The following is a 23,786-nucleotide window of genomic DNA, read 5'->3' on the forward strand; positions in this document are numbered from 1 at the left end:
CTCTATCTATAATTCCCACTGCCTCAGAAAGGCAGCCAGCATAATTAAGGACCCCAAGCACCCCGGACATACTCTCTTCCACCTTCTTCTGTCAGGAAAAGATACCAAAGTTTGAGGTCGAGTAGCAACTGACTCAAGAACAGTTTCTTCCCTGCTGCCATCAGACTTTTGAATGGACCTACCTTGTATTAAGTTGATCTTTTCTCTACACCTTGATATAACTGTATCATTATATTCTGCAGTCTCTCCTTCCTTCCCTATGTACAGTATGCACTGTTTGTACAGCATGCAAGAAACAATACTTTTCACTGTATACTAATACATGTGACAATAATAAATCAAATCAAAATCCTCAGTACAGACTGGTTTATGTGCTCAAGTCTTGAGTGTGTTTACCATCATTGAGCCAGAGCTGACACTAATTGTAATGGATAATAATCCAAATCTAACATGAGAAAAGCCTATTCATAAATTTAAAAACCAACAGAATTTGCATTAAGATTAATAACAAGAATTTCAGTTTTAAACTAACTTAGGCACCAGAAATAGATATTACAAATACTAACAGAATTAGTTAGTATTCTAGGATGTCACAACATGGCTTAGAATCATAGAATTTATAGTGCAGAAGGAGGCCATTTGGCCCTGAGTCTGCACCAGCCCTTGGAAAGAGCACCCTACTTAAGCCCACACCTCCACCCTATCCCTGTAACCCAGCTAACCATTTGGACACTAAGGGGCAATTTAACATGGCCAATCCACCTAACCTGCACGTCTTTGGACTGTGGGAGGAAACCGGAGCACCCGGAGGAAACCCACGCAGACACGGGGAGAAAGTGCAAACACCACACAGTCACCTGAGACCGGAATTGAACCCGGGTTCATGGAGCTGTGAGGCAGCAGTGTTGTGCCATCATGCCACCCAATTTTGTAAAAATGGAAGATAGGAAATGTTATAGCCAATTTGCACAGAGCAATGTCCCACAAACAGCAATGAGATCATGACCAGATGATCTGATATTTTCAGTGACTGAGGGATAAATACGGCCAGGTCACCAGGGCGAACTCCCTGCTCTTCATCCAATAATGCAATGGGATATTTTATGTCCATCTGAGAAAGCAGCAGATGAACACCATATTTGAAAGTCGGCACGTCGGACAACGCAGCACTCCCTCAGTCCCGCACTGCAGTGTCAGCCCCGATTATTGCGTTCAAGTCTCGGGAGTGAATGCCTCTTCCACCCACAACTTTGAGACTCAGACACCAATTCAGCTTTCCACCAATAGTGGACTTCATACCCGCTCGAATGTCGTTCATCGATATTACTTACCGCTTCGTACCGTGGGGTAAGGTTTTTTGATTTAGAAACAACCCACAACAACAATCACTGGGCTGGTGAGCCGGGGACTAATCCGGAAGTTGTCTCTCTCTCCGCCCGGAAGTTGGCCCTCTCTCCGCCCGGAAGTTGGCTCTCTCTCCGCCCGGAAGTTATCTCTCTCTCCGCCCGGAAGTTGTCTCTTTCTCGCTCTCTCTCTCTCTTCACCCGGAAGTTAAACGCCGGGGGTCGCGGCGTTCCCCCTGCTGTCATGGAGGGCAGGTACGTTTCGCAGAAGATCAGCCGGGTCCGCTGGCGGCCGACGACCGGCTCCAGCCTCCAGCTCCCCGAATACTTTGCCAGCGGATCGTGGGACGCCGAGGTGAGCAGAGCGTGAGGCGATAACAAGGAGACGGAGAGGGGGAAGGAGAAGAGATGCAACTCGGCGTATGCTGCCAAGAGGGGGAAGAGCTGGAGGGAAGGAGAGGGCGACCCCCAGGGAGATTGGAGCGGGAGCCCCCCCCCAGGGAGATTAGAGGGGGAGCCCCCCCAGGGAGATTAGAGGGGGAGGGCCCCCCCCCCCCCCCCGGAGATTGGAGGGTGGATCCCCTGTTTCTAACTTTTGGTTGGTCAATTGGCTTATAACCTTTGCTCTAGAGTCGCCAGGTATCTTTATGATACCGCCACGAGGTTCAAGTTCAAATAATGATCAATAACTCAATACACCAATTAGTAAGATTCAAATCAATACACATTTATTATACACAGTAAATCGCTACTCATGCATAAACTCTACTTTCTAGGCTATTTCTATAACTATGCTTAGCTTCGGACTGGCCCACCAGGTCAGGGGAACAAATGGCCTTTCGTTCGGGTTCTGAAACTGCAGGATTCAAAAGCTGGTATAGACTGGTAGCGCCTATCTCGTAGCGAGTGTTGACTTGAGACTTGCTTCTTTGGAGGCCGCCGGACAGGTCACTGTCAAGGGTTGCTTTGCGTTGCCTGAGTGACCCTGTCAAGAAGGACGATTTGAACTTGGGGGCTTTACTTTATAGTCCCCAGGGGCTTCCCGCCTTTCGGGGCGGACCCCATACCTGGTTTCAAGTGATTGGACTTCGTTCCAATCGCTTGGTTCGATTTCTTCAATACTGGAGCTGTTCCCTGATCGTTGGGCGGTCTTTAAGTGTCCGCTAACCTCTTTTGTGTTGGCCGAGGAGTCCGGCTTGGCCTTGTTTACCTTAAATGTTTCGATTGTTCCCGGGGATCGCTCATTACTATGTAGATGGCTGCTACATTACTATGCAGATGGCTGCTTGTATCGATGCTGTCTGGGTTTTTGCAGAGTCTTAATACCCAGTAACTTGCGCCAGGCTAGTTTTTGCCTGTGTTGGCTGATTTTCCCTTCAGCCTTTGCGGTACTGCATTTTAAGTCAGGAAATGGCCAACTAAGGTGGCTACACCCCCCTCCCCCCAGGGAGATTGGAGGGGGGAGCCCCCCAGGGAGATTGGAGGGGGGAGCCCCCCAGGGAGATTGGAGGGGGGAGCCCCCCAGGGAGATTGGAGGGGGGAGCCCCCCAGGGAGATTGGAGCGGGAGCCCAGGGAGATTGGAGGGGAGGTCTCCAAGAGGGGAAGGAGGTCCATGGGCAGGAGTGAATCTGGTTAAAAGCTCATGCGTGATCCTTGATGTTTTTTATGATACAAATGTTCAGAAGATGTTTTCCAGTTTTCTTCCCCAGTCTAAAGATGTTCAGGTTTGGAGGATTAGTCATGCTAAATTGCCAATTAGCATCCAAAAAGTATGCAGGTTATGTGGGGATATGGTGACAGGGCTGGGGAGTGGGCTTAGGTAGGTTGTTCTTTCAGGTCGATGCAGACCCGATTGGCCGAATGGCCTCCTCCTGCCCTGTAGAGACTTGTGAAAAGATCCTTGCTGAATGGATACCAAGCTGACTACAATACAGAGTAGTGTTGGGGGTTAAAGGAAGTTCTTAAGACTGTCAAAAAGAAGGAAAATGATGTTCCTGATGCTGGGACAATTATTGTTTATCATTTATACAAACCATTTGAATCAAGAATTTGAAATACCCCCAATTTCAAAAATTGGCAGCTGACACCAAATTGGAGGGTATAATTAATACAGCAGAGACTGAGAAAATGCAGGAAAACCTTAACAAGTTTGCAGAATGACCGTAATGAATCTCAATACAGTTAAGTGTGAGGTGGTATGTTTTGGTAGGAAGAATAAGGAGGCCAGATGCGCCTTAGAAAATTTGTTTCTAATTGAGGTAGAGGAACAAAATTATCTGGGAATACAGAAACACATATTACTAAACTGATTAATAAAGCCTTAAAAAAGCACTGGGATTCATTTCCAGCATGTTAGAATTGAAAAGCAAAGAAGTTATCTTAAACCTGTACCTCAACATGGTTAGACCACACTTGGGAGTACTGTGCACAGTTCTGGTCTCCGGATGATATAGAGGCTGGAAGAGGTGCAAAAATGATTTGCTAGAATGACACCGGAACTGAAAGATCATATCTATCAGTTAAGGTTGTTCAGGCTGGACCTCCTCCTCTTGTAAGGAATGAAGACTGAGGGGATAAGCCAATGGAAGTATTTTAAGATTATGAAGGGATTTGATAGGATAGGTGTAGAGAAGCTATTTCCACCTATGAGGGACTCCAAATCTAGAGGTCATCAATATCAGATAGTAACCATTAAATGTAATCAGAAATTTGGGAGAAGCATCTTTACACAGTGAGAGGTTGGAATTTAAAATTTGCTCCCACAAATTGAGTTGAGTTGACAAACATTGATGCATTTAAGTGGAATTAAGGATAAACAGTGAGGCAGAAAGGAATAGAAGGGCTGATAAGGTTTAATGAAGAATTGTGGGAGGAGGTTCATGTGGAACTTAAACACAGGCATCCACCTGCTGGGTTAAGTGACCGGTTTCTGTTCTGTAAATTCTATGTAATCCGACATAATCACTAGGAAGTCATTTTATAAATCACAGGTTTTGAGGCCTGTTGTGTCCAATTTTGGGTGCAGCACCTTAGGAAGTGTGTGAAGACCTTGACGAGGGTGCAGGAGAGATTTACTAGAATGGTACTGGGATTGAATGTCTTCATTTATGTGGAGAGACTCAAGAAACTGGGATGGTTCTTGGAGCTGTGAGGTTCACAGGCAAGTTTAGTCGAAGTGTTCAAGGTTATGTAAGGCTTTGATCTAGTAAATAAGGGGAAACTGTTTCCAGTTGCAGGAGAGTCAGTAACTCGTAGACATAGCTTTAGTTTTGCCAGAAAGGGGTGGCACGGTTGCGCAGTGCTGAGCACTGCTGACTCACGGCACCAAGGACCCAGGTTTGATCCCGGCCCCAGGTCACTATCCGTGTGGAGTTTGAACATCTTCCCTGTGACGAAAGAGAAAATGCTGGAAAATCTCAGCACGTCTGGCAGCATCTGTAGGGAGGGAAAAGAGCTAACGTTTCGAGTCCAATGACTCTTTGTCCAAGCTAACAGACAGAGAAAGTGGGAAATCCTCCCTGTGTCTGCATTGGTCTCACCCCCACAACCCAAAAGATGTGCAGGGTAGGTGGATTGTCCTCGCTAAATTGCCCCTTAATTGGAAATTTAAAAAAAAATATATATATAATATATTGCCAAAGAGCCAGAAGGGAGATGAGACTTTTTTATGCTGTGAGCTATGATCTGGAATGCACTGCCTGAAAGGCTAGTGGAAGTAGATTCAATTCAATAGGAACTTGCAAAAGCGAATTGGATCAACATTTGAAAAGGAAACATGCAAGGCTATGGGGAAAGAGCAGAGAGAGTGGGATTATTTGCATAGCTCTTTCAAAAAACCTGTACAGGCAAGATAGGTTTGAGATTCTATAATCCTTTATTATGTTCTAATTATATTCATATCTTGCCTCTCACCTGATGGTTATTAACTTTATCATCATCTCGTTCAGTTCCAAACTCGCAGTCCAGGCTAAGCAGCTCGCTTCAAGCTTGTAGAGGACTGTAGTTGAGACAGGTCCTGTTTTTTTTAAGTCCCTGGAATGAACCGTTCTTTTTTTTTGTCCTATGCAGAAGAATACGGTCTGCATTTGGGACACAGTTACAGAAGACACTGAAACAGATCAGCTGTTCTTGGAGAACACTAAGCCCTTGTGTGACATCCAGCACAAGGGTGACGTCATGGAGCTACAGGTAACTATAAAGCAGTGGTCAAGCTTGAATGGGACCATGCAACCCACCTTGCACATATCCTAATTTCCCCAAGGTTGCATTGGATTTCATTTCAAACACCGCTGCTATAATTTGCATGTAATCAAAATAGTGTTGCATTCAACATTGTATACTCTGGTGTTGAGTTATCACAGAAGGAAATGTGTTAATGTAGGATTAAGATGAGTACTGGCACCATTGTATCAGCCAAGGAGTTTACTGCTTCGAGGAGGCTATTTGCCTGTCGTACCTGTGCTGGCGTATTCACCCCCAAATCTCTGTTTTCTTTGTCTATAATCCCCGCAAGTTCCTCCATCTCGTATACCTGAACAAGTCCCTTTGAAAGTTGTTTATGGATCAGCTTTCATCACCTTTTCTGGTAGATCCTTACAATTCTAAATCAAAACGTTTCTCTTCGTCCCCCCTCCGCTTAGCTTTTCAAATTATTTTGAATTATTGGCCCCCTGGTTATTACCCCATTTACAAGACAAATTTTCCCTGTTTACTCTATCAAAACCTGTCATCAGTTTATAAATCTCTTTTAGGTTGCCTAACTCTTGTGCCTTTTGTCACCAAGTCACCTGCAGGCAACTGAAGCTCCCAGTTTTACAGGCCCTTTGGCCCATCATGTCTGTGCTGGCCATCAATCACCCATCAATTCTAATCTGTTTCCAATGCTTGGTCCGTAACCTTGTCTGCCATTGTGCTTCAAGTGCTTCTTAAAATCCTTGGCAACATTCTGGAGAACCTCCCCGTACCATTGCCACCCCTCTTTCCACCCTCTGTCTCCTTCAACAACAGTGTAATGAGTAGAGGATATTTACATACACATTTTGCTGCATGGGCTGCAGCAGCTCAAGAAGGCAGCCCACCATCATCTCCTATTGGGGGTGGGCTTTTAATGCCCCTAAATATGGTAATACATGGCAATCAAATTCCAAATACTAATGCAAAATGTTTGACCCCTGTGGCAAGTTCTGTGACAAATCTGAGACGGGTCACTGCTAAAATGAAGTTGCCAAACTGTTTTCCAGTACAGTACAAGTATATCAGCTCTCTGTGCCGCAGTAGGAACCTGAGCAACAATGAAGCTGAAGAGTCAGCAGGGCGGTGCAGTGGCTAGCACCGCTGCCTCGCCGCCGAGATCCCAGGTTCGATCCAGGCTCTGGGTCACTGTCCATGTGGAGTTTGCACATTCTCCCCATTTTTGCGTGGGTTTCGCCCCTACAACCCAAAGATGTGCAAGCTAGGTGGATTGACCACGCTAAATTGCCCCTTTATTGAACAAAAAAATGAATTGGGACACATTGGTTCAAATCTGAACACAGCAGCTGGTGGTATGTGAATTCAATTAAAGTTAATGAATATATAATGTCTCAGTAATAGTGACCATCAAAATAATATCGATTGATGTAAAAGCCTATCTGGTTCATTAATATTCTTTAAGGAAGGAAATCTGCCTGTTTAACCTGGTCTGGTCTATACATGCCTTCTGACCCACAGCAACGTGCTTGACTCTTAACTACCCTCTGAAATGGTCCACTAACCACCCAGTTCTACCAAATCACTACATGAAAGCTAAAACACAGAGACTGCAGAAGCGTGGCTCATCGCCACCTTGAGGACCATTAGGGATGGGCAAGCCCATCCACAAGCCATGAAAGAAGTTTTTAAAAAGTAGGTTCATTCTTCAAAAGTGTAATTATTTAAAATGTAGAAACATTAGGGTTTCCCTGTGTCTGGGTGACCATGTCTATAGGCATTCAAAGCAAGCGTGCGCAATTACAAATTCCTATTGGTTGACTTATAATGGATGTTGAAATGAAATGAAAATCGCTTATTGTCACAAGTAGGCTTCAAATGAAGTTACTGTGAAAAGCCCCTAGTCGCCACATTCCGGCGCCTGTTCGGGGAGGCTGGTACGGGAATTGAACCGTGCTGCTGGCCTGCCTTGGTCCGCTTTAAAAGCAAGCTCTTTAGCCCTGTGCTAAACCAGCCCCTAAACCAGTTACTATGGCTCTTATATTTTTATAGTTTCTGGATCAGGAGAGGATCGTCACTGCTTCTTCTACAGGGAGTGTCATTGTATTCCGTCATCATGAAATCGACGAGGTAAAGATACTAAATGTGAAAGTTTTATGGTAATAACCAAAAGGTTTGAGAATTAAAAGTGGAAGGTTTGTCATCTTCTGTTTTGAATTTTACTTGACATTTTGTATAAACAGGTGCTCTCTGTGGTACAGCAGTGGGAACGTGCCCACTATCATTCCCATGACAGTGCTCCCTGTACCGGCCTGGTCTGTAACGGCCCTGAAATCATCACCGTTGGGGAGGATGGCCGGATCAATCATTTACAAGTTGACCAAAAGGAACCTGTGCGGACCATAGGTGGGTATAAAGAAATAAATAATAACAGTGCTTGTTGAAGGGATAACATGGGTTTGTATAGCACCTCTCCAGACCTCAGAATGGCCCGATACAGCCAATGAAGTATATTTGAAATGTTGTCACTGTTGGAATTTTGGAAACATGGCAGTCAATTTACACACGGCAAAGTCCTACAAACAACAACGTGATGATGTCCAGATAGACTAAAGGAACAATCCTTTAAAATATTGATTGAGGGATAAATAATGGTGAACATAGCAGGGAGAACTCACCAGCTCTTTTTTAACAAAATAGAACCGTAGGATTCTATATGTCCATAGATCATAGAAAAATACAGCACAGAACAGGCCCTTCGGCCCACGATGTTGTGCCGAACCTTTGTCCTAGATTAATCATAGATTATCATTGAATTTACAGTGCAGAAGGAGGCCATTCGGCCCTTTGAGTCTGCACCGGCTCTTGGAAAGAGCACCCTACCCAAACTCAACACCTCCACCCAACACCAAGGGCAATTTTGGACACTAAGGGCAATTTAGCATGGCCAATCCACCTAACCTGCACATCTTTGGACTGTGGGAGGAAACCGGAGCACCCGGAGGAAACCCACGCAGACACGGGGAGGATGTGCAGACTCCGCACAGACAGTGATCCAAGCCGGAATCGAACCTGGGACCCTGGAGCTGTGAAGCAATTGTGCTATCCACAATGCTACCGTGCTGCCCTTAAGAACAAATAAATCTACACTATATCATTTTACCGTAATCCATGTACCTATCCAATAGCTGCTTGAAGGTCCCTAATGTTTCCGACTCAACTACTTCCACAGGCAGTGCATTCCATGCCCCCACTACTCTCTGGGTAAACAACCTACCTCTGATATCCCTCCTATATCTTCCACCTTAAATTTATATCCCCTTGTAATGGTTTGTTCCACCCGGGGAAAAAGTCTCTGACTGTCTACTCTATCTATTCCCCTGATCATCTTATAAACCTCTATCAAGTCGCCCCTCATCCTTCTCCGTTCTAATGAGAAAAGGCCTAGCACCCTCAACCTTTCCTCATAAGACGTACTCTCCATTCTAGGCAACATCCTGGTAAATCTCCTTTGCACCTTTTCCAAAGCTTCCACATCCTTCCTAAAATGAGGCGACCAGAACTGTACACAGTACTCCAAATGTGGCCTTACCAAAGTTTTGTACAGCTGCATCATCATCTCACGGCTCTTAAATTCAATCCCTCAGTTAATGAACGCGAGCACACCATCGGCCTTCTTCACAGCTCTATCCACTTGAGTGGCAACTTTCAAAGATGTATGAACATAGACCCCAAGATCTCTCTGCTCCTCCACATTGCCAAGAACTCTACCGTTAACCCTGTATTCCGCATTCATATTTGTCCTTCCAAAATGGACAACCTCACACTTTTCAGGGTTAAACTCCATCTGCCACTTCTCAGCCCAGCTCTGCATCCTATCTATGTCTCTTTGCAGCCAACAACAGCCCTCCTCACTATCCACAACTCCACCAATCTTCGTATCATCTGCAAATTTACTGACCCACCCTTCAACTCCCTCATCCAAGTCATTAATGAAAATCACAAACAGCAGAGGACCCTGAACTGATCCCTGCGGTACGCCACTGGTAACTGGGATCCAGGCTGAATATTTGCCATCTACCACCACTCTCTGACTTCTATCGGTTAGCCAGTTCGTTATCCAACTGGCCAAATTTCCCACTATCCCATGCCTCCTTACTTTCTGCAGAAGTCTACCATGGGGAACCTTATCAAATGCCTTACTAAAATCCATGTACACGACATCCACTGCTTTACCTTCATCCACATGCTTGGTCACCTCCTCAAAGAATTCAATAAGACTTGTAAGGCAAGACCTACCCCTCACATCCGTGCTGACTATCCCTAATCAAGCAGTGTCTTTCCAGATGCTCAGAAATCCTATCCTTCAGTACCCTTTCCATGACTTTGCCTACCACCGAAGTAAGACTAACTGGCCTGTAATTCCCAGGGTTATCCCTATTCCCTTTTTTGAACAGGGGCATGACATTCGCTACTCTCCAATCCCCTGGTACCACCCCTGTTGACAGTGAGGACGAAAAGATCATTGCCAACGGCTCTGCAATTTCATCTCCTGCTTCCCATAGAATCCTTGGATATATCCCGTCAGGCCCGGGGGACTTGTCTATCCTCAAGTTTTTCAAAATGCCCAACACATCTTCCTTCCTAACAAGTATTTCCTCGAGCTTACCAGTCTGTTTCACACTGTCCTCTCCAACAATATGGCCCCTCTCATTTGTAAATACAGAAGTAAAGTACTCGTTCAAGACCTCTCCTATCTCTTCAGACTCAATACACAATCTCCCGCTACTGTCCTTGATCGGACCTACCCTCGCTCTAGTCATTCTCATATTTCTCACATATGTGTAAAAGGCCTTGGGGTTTTCTTTGATCCTACCCGCCAAAGATTGTTCATGCCCTCTCTTAGCTCTCCTAATCCCTTTCTTCAGTTCCCTCCTGGCTATCTTGTATCCCTCCAACGCCCTGTCTGAACCAAATTTCCTCAGCCTTACATAAGTCTCCTTTTTCCTCTTAACAAGACATTCAACCTCTCTTGTCAACCATGGTTCTCTCACTCAACCATCTCTTCCCTGCCTGACAGGGCCATACATATCAAGGACACGTAGTACCTGTTCCTTGAACAAGTTCCACATTTCACTTGTGTCCTTCCCTGACAGCCTATGTTCCCAACTTATGCACTTCAATTCTTGTCTGACAACATCGTATTTCCCCTTCCCCCAGTTGTAAACCTTGCCCTGTTGCACGCACCTATCCCTCTCCATTACTAAAGTGAAAGCCACAGAATTGTGGTCACTATCTCCAAAATGCTCCCCCACTAACAAATCTATCACTTGCCCTGGTTCATTACCAAGTACTAAATCCAATATTGCCCCCCCTCTGGTCGGACAATCTACATACTGTGTTAGAAAAGCTTCCTGGACACACTGCACAAACACCACCCCATCCAAACTATTTGATCTAAAGAGTTTCCACTCAATGTTTGGGAAGTTAAAGTCACCCATGACTACTACCCTGTGACTTCTGCACCTTTCCAAAATCTGTTTCCCAATCTGTTCCTCCACATCTCTGCTATTATTGGGGGGCCTATAGAAAACTCCTAACAAGGTGACTGCTCCTTTCCTATTTCTGACTTCAGCCCATACTGCCTGAGTAGGCTGATACTCCTCGAACTGCCTTTGTGCAGCTGTTATACTATCTCTAATTAACAATGCCACCCCCCCAACCTCTTTTACCACCCTCCCTAATCTTATTGAAACATCTATAACCAGGGACCTCCAACAACCATTTCTGCCCCTCTTCTATCCAAGTTTCCGTGATGGCCACCACAGCGTAGTCCCAAGTACCGATCCATGCCTTAAGTTCACCCACCTTATTCCTGATGCTTCTTGCGTTGAAGTATACACACTTCAACCCATCTCCATGCCCGCAAGTACTCTCCTTTGTCAGTGTTCCCTTCCCCACTGCCTCATTACACGCTTTGGCGTCCTGAATATCGGCTACCTTAGTTGCTGGACTACAAATCCGGTTCCCATTCCCCTGCCAAATTAGTTTAAACCCTCCCGAAGAGTACTAGAAAACCTCCCTCCCAGGATATTGGTGCCCCTCTGGTTCAGATGCAACCCGTCCTGCTTGTACAGGTCCCACCTTACCCAGAATGCGCTCCAATTATCCAAATACCTGAAGCCATCCCTCCTACACCATTCCTGCAGCCACGTGTTCAGCTGCACTCTCTCCCTATTCCTAGCCTCGCTATCATGTGGCACCGGCAACAAACCAGAGATGACAACTCTGTCTGTCCTGGCTTTTAACTTCCAGCCTAACTCCCTAAACTTATTTATTACCTCCACACCCCTTTTCCTACCTACGTCGTTGGTACCAATGTGCACTACGACTTCTGGCTGCTCCCTCTCCCCCTTAAGGATCCTGAAGACACGATCCGAGACATCCCTGGCCCTGGCACCCGGGAGGCAACATACCTTCTGGGAGTCTCGCTCGCGACCACAGAATCTCCTATCTATTCCCCTAACCATTGAATCTCCTACAACTATTGTTTTTCTATTCTCCCCCCTTCCCTTCTGAGCCCCAGAGCCAGACTCAGTGCCAGAGACCTGGCCGCTAGGGCCTTCCCCCGGTAGGTCATCCCCCTCCAACAGCATCCAAAACGGTATACTTGTTTTGAAGGGGAACGGCCACGAGGGATCCCTGCACTATCTGCCTGTTTTGTTTTTTTTCCCCTGACTAACCCAGCTATTCTTGTCCTGTACCTTGGGTGTGGTTACCTCCCTGTAACTCTTCTCTATCACCCCCTCTGCCTCCTGGATGATCCGAAGTTCATCCAGCTTCAGCTCCAATTCCCTAACACGGTCTTTGAGGAGCTGGAGTTGGGTGCACTTCCCGCAGGTATAGTCAGCGGGGACACCGGTGGTATCCCTCACCACCCACATCCTACAGGAGGAGCATGCAAGTGGTCTAGCCTCCATCCCCTCTTACCTGACAGAATATAGCTGCCCTGTGGACCAACTAGATCTCCGCCCTCTGACTCTGCTCCCAGTCAGCTGCACTCTCTGTAAACTCCTGGCTCTCTTCTCACTCTTTGCGGAATGTAGGCCAGGACACCCTTCCTTAGATACGGGACCTAAAACTGCTCACAATACTCTAAATGGGGTCAGACCAGAGCCTTATACAGCCTCAGACATCCCTGCTCTTGTATTCTAGCCTTCTTTTGCCCCTCCCTCATGGATTATCAACTTTACAGAGAGGTATTTTGAACTCCACCCAGTTCCCTATAGATTTGGCCTTTACCGTTACTTGTTCCATTGTTACGGTGGCACAGTGGTTAGCACTATTGCCTCACAGCGCCAGGGACCCGGGTTCCATTCCGGCCTTAGGTCACTGTCTGTGTGGCTGTGTGGAGTTTGCACTTTCTCCCCGTGCTGTGTGGGTTTCCTATGGTTGCTCTGGTGTCCTCCCAATGGTGTGCAGGTTAGGTGGATTGGCTATGCTAAATTGTCCCTTGTCCAAAAAGATGGAGAGGTGAGATTAAGAGGTAAATGGGATATGGCGGGGGAGTGAGCTTGGTGAAGTACTCTTTCACAGGGTCAGTGCAAACCCAATGGGCAAATGTCCTGCTTCTGTACTTTAGGGATTCTGTGATTGTTTCAACTTCCTCTATTGCCTATTCTCTGGAAACAGGATTTATTTTTTAAACCAATTTCCATCTATGTGGCGATTTTAACAAAAGTGCTTCACAAGAATGTAATAGGGCAAAATTTGACACTGAGTCTCAGAGACAGGCAAACAAAAGCTTGGTTAGAGAGAGAGGCTTTTATGAGTTCAAGAGGAAAGGGGGTTGGAAATATTTGGAGAAAGAATTTATTTAAATTGGTATTCAACTGTATATGCTCTTGATTAGTGTCAGATGGGCATTTGCACAACTGGCTGGTGAAACGTGTAAGCCAATTAACAACCAAATTGTGAATGTCAGTGATGAGGGATACCCAGAAAGAGATGAGAAACCATCAGTCCACTGGTGCCAAAATGGCAACTTGTGTGCAGCCAGTTCCTACAAACAAATGCAATGATGACCATATGATCTGTTTTTAGGTGGTGGCTGCAGTGTTCACTGGAGTGCTCTTATCTACTCTTTGACTAATGCATCTTTTGCAGCAATTGAGAGACTGAGCCTTGGTTTAACATCATATCCAAAAGACAGCACCTACAGCAGTGCAACACTCCCTCATTTTGTGCTCGGGGGCCTGGGGTAGGACTTGAACCCACAATCTTCATGACTTGGAAGAGAGAGTGCTACCTACTGAGCCACAGCTGGCATCTGCTCAGTACATTAATCTTGCAAAATGAAAACCGGTTTCCAACAACCAATGGCTCTGTCTCACGAGCCACTACTGCTGAACAGTAGGAGCATTGACTTGTAACAAGCTCATCTTCTGTTTGGCATAAGATTGTTTGTAAATGAATCTCAACACCAAGGCTTGCCCCTTCTCTTTCCAGACGATGCTGACAGCAGTTCACTCAATGCAGTCACCTTCCTGCGAACCACAGAAATTTTGACAGTCAACTCAATTGGACAGTTGAAAATCTGGGACTTCAGACAGCCAGGAAATAATCCTCGTCAGATATATTCTTTGTAAGTTCAGCCGTTGCACGTTTCTCCTTAAGCTTGCACCAGATGTAGGAAATGTACATGTACAAAGCCACAACAGATAATGTAAGACAGTGCAACAGGATAGAAAATTACAATCACATAGTTAAGTATCTATAATTGCAATTGTAGAAACATTTTGGAGCCCTGCATATCTGCAATATTCATAAAAATAAAAGGAGCAGTAGAAATGCACAGCAGGCTGTTTGTTTAACTTTTGAGTTGAACTCATCGTTAAACAGTTTTTAGAATACTAAGTTTGGTAGTGGGGGAACATATATCATGTTATGGTTATTTCTTTTCAATTGACTGGAATACCATAATAAACAGGAAATGCTGTAGATTTAGTAAAGGAAGGAAAGATCTAACATCCCTGCATTAGCGTAAAATCACATGCTAGTCAATTGCTATACCTCAAGGTCCTAATATCAGCGGAACTCACCAGCAAGGTTGTTTATTTGTTAGAAGAACAGACAGTTCCTCACCAGGCGATTTAAAGACGAGCCTTTAGGTGAAGGTTTAATAATAAACCTACCGAGGCAAGATTGGAATTTTTAAAACAGTGTTTTATGTACTGGCTAATTGTACAGCAGTCTGTATCTGTGACTTGTATTAGAATGCCCTCCCTGAGTTGCTGTGTGTTAGAGCTGCGAGAGCTGTATCAGGAGGGTGCTACTCCAGAGGTTGCCTCCATGCTAGCATCATGAATAAACTATTATAACTTGTCCCTGGGTCTCCTGTGGTTAGCTGGAAGAAGTCCACCATAATTAACAGGAAATCCTAAAGAAATCGTAGCAGCTGCAGCACCAACCCCCCCCCCCCCCCCCCCCCCCCCCCCGAGCCCTGGCCATTAGGGAAACAATTCAAATCAAAGGCCAACCCCACCCCCATGGTTAGACCTTGGAGATTACAGGCCTGCCCTTCATTGTGAGAAGAGTAAAGACACAGGTCCTTAAATCCAGAGCCGTCCGGTCTCTGCAATCAGTGCTGGACACACCACTGGGACATCAACTGATGCAGGAGGTGTGACGGTATCCTGCAACACTAGATTGCACTTTTGAAAAATGTTTCCACATTTACACATCTAGTTCCTGCATAACATTTTGCCACACAGAATCCAGCCCATTGAATATGTATTTGGCTCGCATTCCCACCTTTGCTGTTTGTAGTATATATAAATGATTTGGAGGAAAATGTAATTGGTCTGATTAGTAAGTTTGCGGACGACACAAAGGTTGATGGAATTGCGGATAGCGATGAGGACTGTCAGAGGATACAGCAGGATTTAGATTGTTTGGAGACTTGGGCGGAGAGATGGCAGATGGAGTCTAATCTGGACAAATGTGAGGTGATGCATTTTGGAAGGTCTAATACAGGTAGGGAATATACAGTGAATGGTAGAACCCTCAAAAGTATTGACAGTCAAAGAGATCTTGGTGTACAGCTCCACAGGTCACTGAAAGGGGCAACACAGGTGGAGAAGGTAGTCAAGTAGGCATACGGCATGCTTGCCTTCATTGGCCGGTGCATTGAGTATAAAAATTGGCAAGTCATGTTGCAGCTGTATAGAACCTTAGTTAGGCCACACTTGGAGTATAGTGTTCAATTCTGGTCGCCACACTACCAGAAGGATGTGGAGGCTTTAGAGAGGGTGCAGAAGAGATTTACCAGGATGTTGCCTGGTATGGAGGGCATTAGCTATGAGGAGATATGAGGAATAAACTTGGTTTGTTCTCACTGGAACAAAGGAGGTTGAGGGGCGACCTGATAGAGGTCTACAAAATTATGAGGGGCATAGACAGAGTGGATAGTCAGAGGCTTTTCCCCAGGGTAGAGGGGCAATTACGAGGGGGCATAGGCTTAAGGTGCGAGGGACAAGGTTTAGAAGAGATGTACGAGGTAAGTTTTTTTACACAGAGGGTAGTGGGTGCCTGGAACTTGCTGCTGGAGGAGGTAGTGAAGCAGGGACGATAGTGACGTTTAAGGGGCATCTTGACAAATACATGAATAGGATGGAAATAGAGGGATACGGACCCCGGAAGTGTAGAAGATTTTAGTTTAGACGGGCAGCATGGTTGGCGCAGCCTTGGAGGACCGAAGGGTCTGTCCCTTTGCTGTACTTTTCTTTGTTTGTTCTTTCCCCATAGCTTTTTTTTAAACTTTAGAGTACCCAATTAAGGGGCAATTTAGCCTGGCCAATCCACCTAACCTGCACATCTTTGGGTTGTGGGGTGAAACCCACGCAGACATGGGGAGAATGCGCAAACTCCACACAGTGACCCAGGGCTGGGATTCGAACCCAGGTCCTCCGCGCCGCAGTCCCAGTTCTAACCACTGCACCTCGTGGCGCCCACCCCCATAGCTTTTTAAACAAAATAGCAAATTTACTTTTGAAAGTTAAAGATTCAGTTTCCACCACTCTCACGTTGAACATTTCACGTCCTGTATTAAAGAATAAATGTCCAGACCCCCTCCCTTCATTGATTTGATTATGTTGAACCTGTGTTAAACCTTTGTTGTTAAACCAATGACAGGTTCCTCTAGAAAAATGAAAAGAACAAACGTGTATATAACACACCAGTCCAGAGATGTGCAGGGTTGGTGGATTAGCCATACCAAATTGCCCCTTAGTGTCCAAAAGGTTAGGTGGGGTTACGGGGATAGGGTTGAGGCGTGGCCTTAAGTAGGGTGCTCTTTCCAAGGGCTGTGGAGACTCGATGGGCTGAATGGCCTCCTTCTGCACTGTAGGGATTCTATGATTCTTTCACCCCTCCCGATATCCCAAATCACTTTACAGCCAGTGAAGTATGTTTGAAGTGCAGTCACTGCTGTAATGTAGGAAATTGGACAGATCTGAGTTCCCCACTCTCTGGGTAAAGAAGCTTCTCCTGAATTTCCTATTAGATTTATTAATGACTGTCTGTCATACTGATGTTCCCTTGGTTCTATTCTCGTCCACAAATAGAAACATTTCTCGACATTACCTTATAAAACTTTTTATTGTTTTCAAGTTCTCTAACAGATCTGAACATTGGATTGGCACTTGAACAGACGGGGTATAGAAGGATACAGGCAGTTGGTCTAGATAGGACACGTGATTGGTGCAGGCTTGGAGGGCTGAAGGGCCTGTTCGTGTGCTATATTGTTCTTTGTTCTAGTACAAAAGTTAATAGAAGTGTGTGCTTACTCACTGTATGTTTTTTCTTTAATGCCACTGTTTGTTGGTTCCCAGGACGGGTGACCGAGTGCCACTGCACTGTGTAGACAGGCATCCAAACCAGCAACACATAGTGGCGACAGGCGGCCAGGATGGAACGTTTTGTATCTGGGATGTCCGGCAAGGAAGTATACCCATCTCCTTACTGGATGCCCATTCTGCAGAAAGTATGTTTGTTTCTTGTTATCTTTCCCACCCTCTAACTGCTGGGAATTTTCAGCACAAATGTTTTGATATCCAGTGAACTTCCTTCAGTCTTTTTTTTTTGGTGGGGTAGGGCAAGTGATGGGAATAATAATCCAGAATTGACATATTGGCATTAAAGTAAAATGCATTTATGTTTCATTAAATTATTTTCAAAAGTGCCTTTATTTAGAGAGTGGTGAGAATGTGGAACTAGCTACCAAAGAGAGCATTTGAGTCAAAAACCATAAATGCCGGCTGGTTTAGCACAGTTACTAATGATGATCGGTGCCGCTTACTGATGGTTTGGTTTAAGGGAGTCTTACCTTGTGCCTGGAGCTCATTGAAGAATCCATTTGAATTCCATGGGGATCTGAAAGTCTGAAGAACCTATTTTACTGATATTTTTGTAGCCATCTGCACCATCAGCCCGCTGAGCATTACTCCAGCGATTGCAGCCACCTCTTTCCCCCATTTTGCCCACATTATCCATCTCCTCACACTCTGTGATTGGAGTCAAACCACCCAAGCTAAACAACTACCTGCTCCCCAATCTACTGAGCATTGTTTTGACGACAGGAGCTCAATCTCCTCCCTTGACCTTTCTTGTCCTCGCCTCTGACCAGTCTCCCACTCCCCTCTGCACTGACCTTCATTTATCTGATGAGACACCACCCAACCCCCAATCCTCTTTTCCCATTTTTTTGGCATCCCCGTCTACTTCCCCTTCTCTCCTTCTTCGCAACTCCTCTCCCTAAACCTTTTTTTCTGAGTCCACTCTTCCCAACTCTTCTGCTTTTGAAAATCCATTTCAATTACTCCCACCCTGTAACCCTGTTTATCCTGAATACTCCATTTGGTCTTGGCTCCATGTGCAATGCTACAGGCATTAGTACCACATTAAGAACCGCTTTCTGCGCCAAATTTTCCATTATAAACATTGGTCAAAGAGGTGTGTTTTATGGAACGTCTTAAAGGAGGGTGGCAGTGGCAGAGAGCTGGGGAGGCTTAGGGAGGGAATTCCAGAGCTTAAATGAGAGTTAGAGGAGCACAGGCATCTTAAGAGGCCGGAAGAGCTTGCAGGTGTTTGCTGGATAAGTGGGACAAGGCCATGGAGGAATCTGAGAACCAGGATGGATAATTTAAAATCTGGGTGTTGCCAGAGTGGGAGCCTGTGTGCGTCAGGGAGCACAGCAGTGATGTGTGAACAGGACTTGGTGTAAGTTAGGATAGGGACATCAGAGTTTTGGAGGAGCTCAAGGAGAGTGCAAGATGGGAGGTGGGCCAAGGGAACATTGGAAGAGTTGAGCCAAATCGAATTACAGCCATGATGAGGATTTCTGCAGCAGGTTAACTGAGGCAGTGGCAGGTTGGAGCAATGCCTCGGAGATGGAAGGCTTTGATCTTGCAAATACTTAGTTTGAAAAAATCTCTGCGTATCCTGTACTATATGTCAGATAAGACAAATCGGAGGTTGTGTTTGTTAATTATCTATCATTTGTGTTTAATTATTTGCAGGTGGAGGACATTAATTGGGGTTTCACTTGAACACATGTTAAAAAAAAAACTTAATTCCACCACAAGTCAGTTTCAGTTAGGAGGGATATGCTTGTAATGTTTCACTCTGTAAATAAATGTAGGACTGAATAAAAATTGACAATGGCCTTTCCGGAGTAGGACAGTGGAGAGGTTGAGAAGTCGTAGTGCCGCCAGCATACATTTAGAATCTGACATGTTTTTTGGTGACTTCTACTGACATAAACTTCTGTGCTTCTATTTATAATTAAACTGCATATGAAAATTAGTTGCTCTATTTGGGTCCTCCCTCCCTCACTGACTGCAACAGGTTTAAAGTATCAGTTGTAGATCAGTAGTGCGTCCTCGCCTCTGAGCCAGAAGGCCATGGATTCAAATCCCATTGCAGGAACCTGAACACATTATTTAAGCATCACTCCAGTGCCATGCTGATGGAGCACTGCACTGTTGGAGGTGCTAAATTTTAGTTGAGATGTTGAACTGGGACCCTGTCCACCCTCTCAGGCGGATGTTTTCACTTGCTGTTTGTGAGATTTTGCTGTGCTCAATTTGGCTGCTGCCTTCCAATAATGACTACACTCAGAAAATATTTAATTGACTATAAATCCACTTAGAATGCCCTACAATTATGAAAAGCACTTCAAAATGTGGTCTGAACTAAGCCTGAGTCCATGTTCCAGTTATCCCTGCTCTTTAGCTCTGATTTACATGCTGGTGTTCAACACAGTTGAGTTCACTTTGTCCGTGCTTCTCTCTAAGTCTTTCCAATCCTAGATGCATATGTGTCACAACTTCCCCTGCCATTACTCACCATATTGTAACTCAATTTGAATGGACTTATCTCTGGTTTATCCTTCTTGGACCTTCCTGACCTTGAGCAATATATCACCGGTCCAGTGGAGTAGCTGGCACTGGCCACAAGAGGCTGACTGGTGGCCTCCTCCATGCTGTAATCTCAACATTCCTCTTCCAAATAAATGGCGACCGTGTCCAAACCAAGCTGGGACATCAACATCCCACAACCCCTGTGTGCGATTGTGCCTGGTTGTCACTGCTGTTTTTGTTGTAAGTGTATTCAGTTGAATGGCAGACTGCTGGCGTCTCAAAGTGTGCTGTCCTTTATTAACAGTGTGGGAAGTTCATTTTCACCCCTCCAATCCTGACCATGTGTTTACCTGCTCCGAGGATGGGTCCCTGTGGCATTGGAATGCTTCTGTTATAGCTCCTGATCTGCCTTCCTTTCTTCAACAAGGTATGAACCAAATCACTGATTCAAAATTGCAGCTGTTTTCTGGCCTTGGATAGAATGTTAAATTAAATATTTCCGCTCAGGTAAACTTATGTTGAGAAGTGGATATTTATTTATTTTTTAAAAAGAAAAGAGTTGGGAAAATTGTTTGTTTGTTTATTGTCACATGTACCGAGGTACAGTGAAAAGTAATTTTCTGCGAGCAGCTCAAATAAATCATTTAGTACATGAAAAGAAAAGAAAATAAAAAGAAAATACATAAAAGGGCAACACAAGGTCCACAATGTAAATACATAGAAAAGATTAGAACGATTATAAGAGATGTAAAAAGAAGATCTATTTGGGAGAGCTTGCAGAGAGTCGCACGCTCCGGCGCCAAAAGATGACTTCATTATTTGTCCATGAAAATATTCCTTTATGACATCCCAGATCATCAGCGGGAGGCCAGAAAGAGTGAGAGTTGATGCTGCCATACATATCATGTTTGGCAACATTGACTAAACTTTATTTTTTAAGGCAATTTGTACTATAAACTCCAGAAAAGTCAGCCCATGTGACTTTTAACATGACCAACGATTCCATGTGATGGTTATACTTTAATTCATCTCTTAAGTGGACATTTCATTCTTCTGGAACCAGTCCAAAGCTATTCTCCATTCCCAGTAGCCTTTTTCCTTTCTCAGTCTAAACCCAGAACTGACTTTCACTGTGAGAATTACATTTGAGATTCATTCTTCTAGACAAAGCTAGGCAAATCTTCCAGCCTGTTTTAAATCTTCATAAACTTGACCTCTTCATTCTGAGCAGATTTCCCACCCACATTCTGCATGGTGAACAATAGTCAGCATTTTCTCTGCTTCAGGTGCAGGGCCGGCTACCTCTTGGGTGGCATGCTGGCACAGTGGTTAGCATAGGGTCCACGGTTCAAATCCAGCCTCCGGTGACTGCCTGTGTGGAGTTTGCGCATTCTCCCGTGTCCGCGTGAGTTTCCTCCCGGACCTTGGATTTCCTCCCACAGTCCAAAGATGTGCAGGTTATTGGATTGGCCATGCTAAATTACCCCTTATTGTCAAAAAGGTTAGGTAGGGTTATGGGCATAGGGTGGTGTGGGCTTAAGACCATAAGATATGAGAGCAGAATTAGGCCACTCGGCCCATCGAGTCTGCTCCACCATTCAATCATGGCTGATATTTTTCTCATCCCCATTCTCCTGCCTTCTCCCCATAACCCCTGATTCCCCTATTGATCAAGAACCTATCTATCTCTGTCTAAAGACAACTCAGTGATTTGGCCTCCACAGCCTTCTGCGGCAAAGAGTTCCACAGATTCACCACCCGCTGGCTGAAGAAATTCCTCCTCATCTCTGTTTTAAAGGATCATCTCTTTAGTCTGAGATTGTGTCCACTGCTTCTAGTTTTTCCTACAAGTGGAAATATCCACTCTATCCAGGCCTTAAGTAGGGTGCTTTTCACATTCTCCCTGTGTCTGCGTGGGTTTCACTGCACAACACAAAGATGTGCAGGGTAGGTGGATTGCCCATGCTAAATTCCCCCTAAATTGGGAAGAAAAATAATTGGGTACTCTAAATTTAAAAAAGAAATTAGGGTGCTCTTTTCAAGGGCCGGTGCAGACTCGATGGGCCGAATGGCCTCCTTCTGCACCATAGGGATTCTATCTCTGATTTCTGTCACAGATTCTTGCAGACTGACCTGGGTCTGTGAGATTTAGTAAAATCTTATAAAATCCTGTAACCCAATACAATGGTGGCTTGCTATGGACTCTTCTCTTCACAAAGACTGACTCCGGTCCTTGCATCCAGATGGAAATGCTAATTAGCTATCCTCCAGGCCCTCAACTCCATGGTAGCATAGAATTAAATTGACAGTTTAAACTAAAATTTTATAAAACCTGACAATCCTAAGATTCCCCTTGAGAGACTTGGAGACTAACAGTCTACCTACTGTCAACAGAGATACTCCTTATGAACACCTTCGTCTCAGTAAATCATCCTGTGCCCCTCTTTAACAACCAATCCACACAGGCTTGTTGTTGGGAAGATTTTGGAACAGATCACATCACCCTTCCATTCCTCCTTTAAATTAAACAGCGAGCAAATTAAACATAACTATTTTTTAAGCTTCTTATTTGTAACAATTGGGTGTCACAGAAAGGCGGAATCCGGGTACGGCCGGCAGATTTCTTTCTCGAAAAGGAAATTCAGGAAAAATGAATCTGGTTCCCTGAAGTATCTTTTTATTTTCCAAAATTTATTTAATTAACTGAATATAAATTCTCCAGCTACCGTGGTAGGATTTGACCATTAGTCCAATAACATAACTACTAAGCTATCGTTCCCATCTCTGAGACAACTAAACGTTATAATCAATCTAACAATATGTAGAATGAGTTGAATTCACAGTAGACCAAGCTCTTGGCTGGAGCTGAGCACCAAATTGAAGAGTCATTTGGTAGTTGGACTGAAGTGCAAGATTTATGGTTCTGAAAATTTGGAGTTACCTGAGCTTTTATTGTAATAAATGCAAAACATTATTCTCATCGCTTCTCTTTCTCCTGCATTTTCTTAGGTAGAAGAAACTTCTCATTGAATGGCACAGTTGCCCATGCCGACATAAACCAATCATTGAGCAGTGCGTGGCTCACCATGGATGCTGCAAAAGGAAGAGTGGATATTGAGAATCTGCTCTGGGCTTATGCCCTGTCAGTGAATAGTTTGGATGTTGTGGGCGAACATTTAGTGTGTGGGACTGATGCAGAAGCCATCTACATTACCCGTACTCTGGAGCTCTGATCGGCATCAAACCACACAGTCATCTTTGATAAATCTCAAATGTAAATTCCTGCACATGTACCATTGTTAAAACCAAAAACCTGCCTGCCTATGAGTGCAGCACAATGGCAAGCACACTTCGGTATTTTTTTTTTTTACAAAAACAATAAAGCACCACCATCAAAGCTGACTTGGGGATATTTTGTTTAAAAACCTTGGGCAAAAGACTAAACTACCTCGAGATGGATTTGAGCCCACATCCCTCGCAATAGAAAATTCTTCGCAATCCGTGATGGTATTTTCAGATTAAGTTCACTGAAAATCACACAACCCGAGTGTCAGTTTTCTAAGCCTCCATATCATAGATTCCCTAATGCTTCGCTGGAGTCACAAAACCCACTCAGAATGAAAAACAGCCATTCATTTGAATGAATAGTTCCCCCACACTGAACACCCAGTGGTCTTGCACTGCCGATCTCCAGCTAGGATTTATACAAGTCAGTTTCCAACTTTTGTTCCTGATTGGAAGCCTCATCTGATGAGGCTGTATGTTGAAACTTTGGACATGCTGGGGTTGTCTGACTATTGATTCAACTGGTTAGAAAATCACCTTATTGGGTCT

At 44.8% G+C, this 23,786-nt stretch overlaps 2 protein-coding genes across 3 annotated transcripts in view; one reads left to right on the plus strand and one right to left on the minus strand.

The window, feature by feature from the left end:
* shprh (SNF2 histone linker PHD RING helicase) overlaps nt 1-1,456 on the minus strand; it is a 169,310-nt gene extending 167,854 nt beyond the window's left edge. For both annotated transcript variants that reach the window (XM_072498445.1, XM_072498444.1), the window contains exon 1: nt 1,332-1,456. The gene's annotated coding sequence lies outside the window, so the exon portion shown is untranslated. The remainder of the gene's footprint in view (nt 1-1,331) is intronic.
* Nucleotides 1,457-1,518: 62 nt separating this feature from the next.
* Nucleotides 1,519-23,354, plus strand: nup43 (nucleoporin 43). The gene is made up of 8 exons (XM_072498446.1): nt 1,519-1,698; nt 5,413-5,532; nt 7,585-7,662; nt 7,776-7,938; nt 14,041-14,176; nt 17,424-17,575; nt 20,257-20,379; nt 22,962-23,354. The coding sequence occupies exons 1-8, from the start codon at nt 1,588-1,590 to the stop codon at nt 23,183-23,185; spliced, it is 1,107 nt and encodes a 368-aa protein (XP_072354547.1). The 5' UTR covers nt 1,519-1,587; the 3' UTR covers nt 23,186-23,354.
* Nucleotides 23,355-23,786: the final 432 nt, after the last annotated feature.

Source organism: Scyliorhinus torazame, chromosome 4, assembly GCF_047496885.1.
Source record: "Scyliorhinus torazame isolate Kashiwa2021f chromosome 4, sScyTor2.1, whole genome shotgun sequence".
In the NCBI taxonomy this organism is placed as follows: Eukaryota; Metazoa; Chordata; class Chondrichthyes; order Carcharhiniformes; family Scyliorhinidae; genus Scyliorhinus; species Scyliorhinus torazame.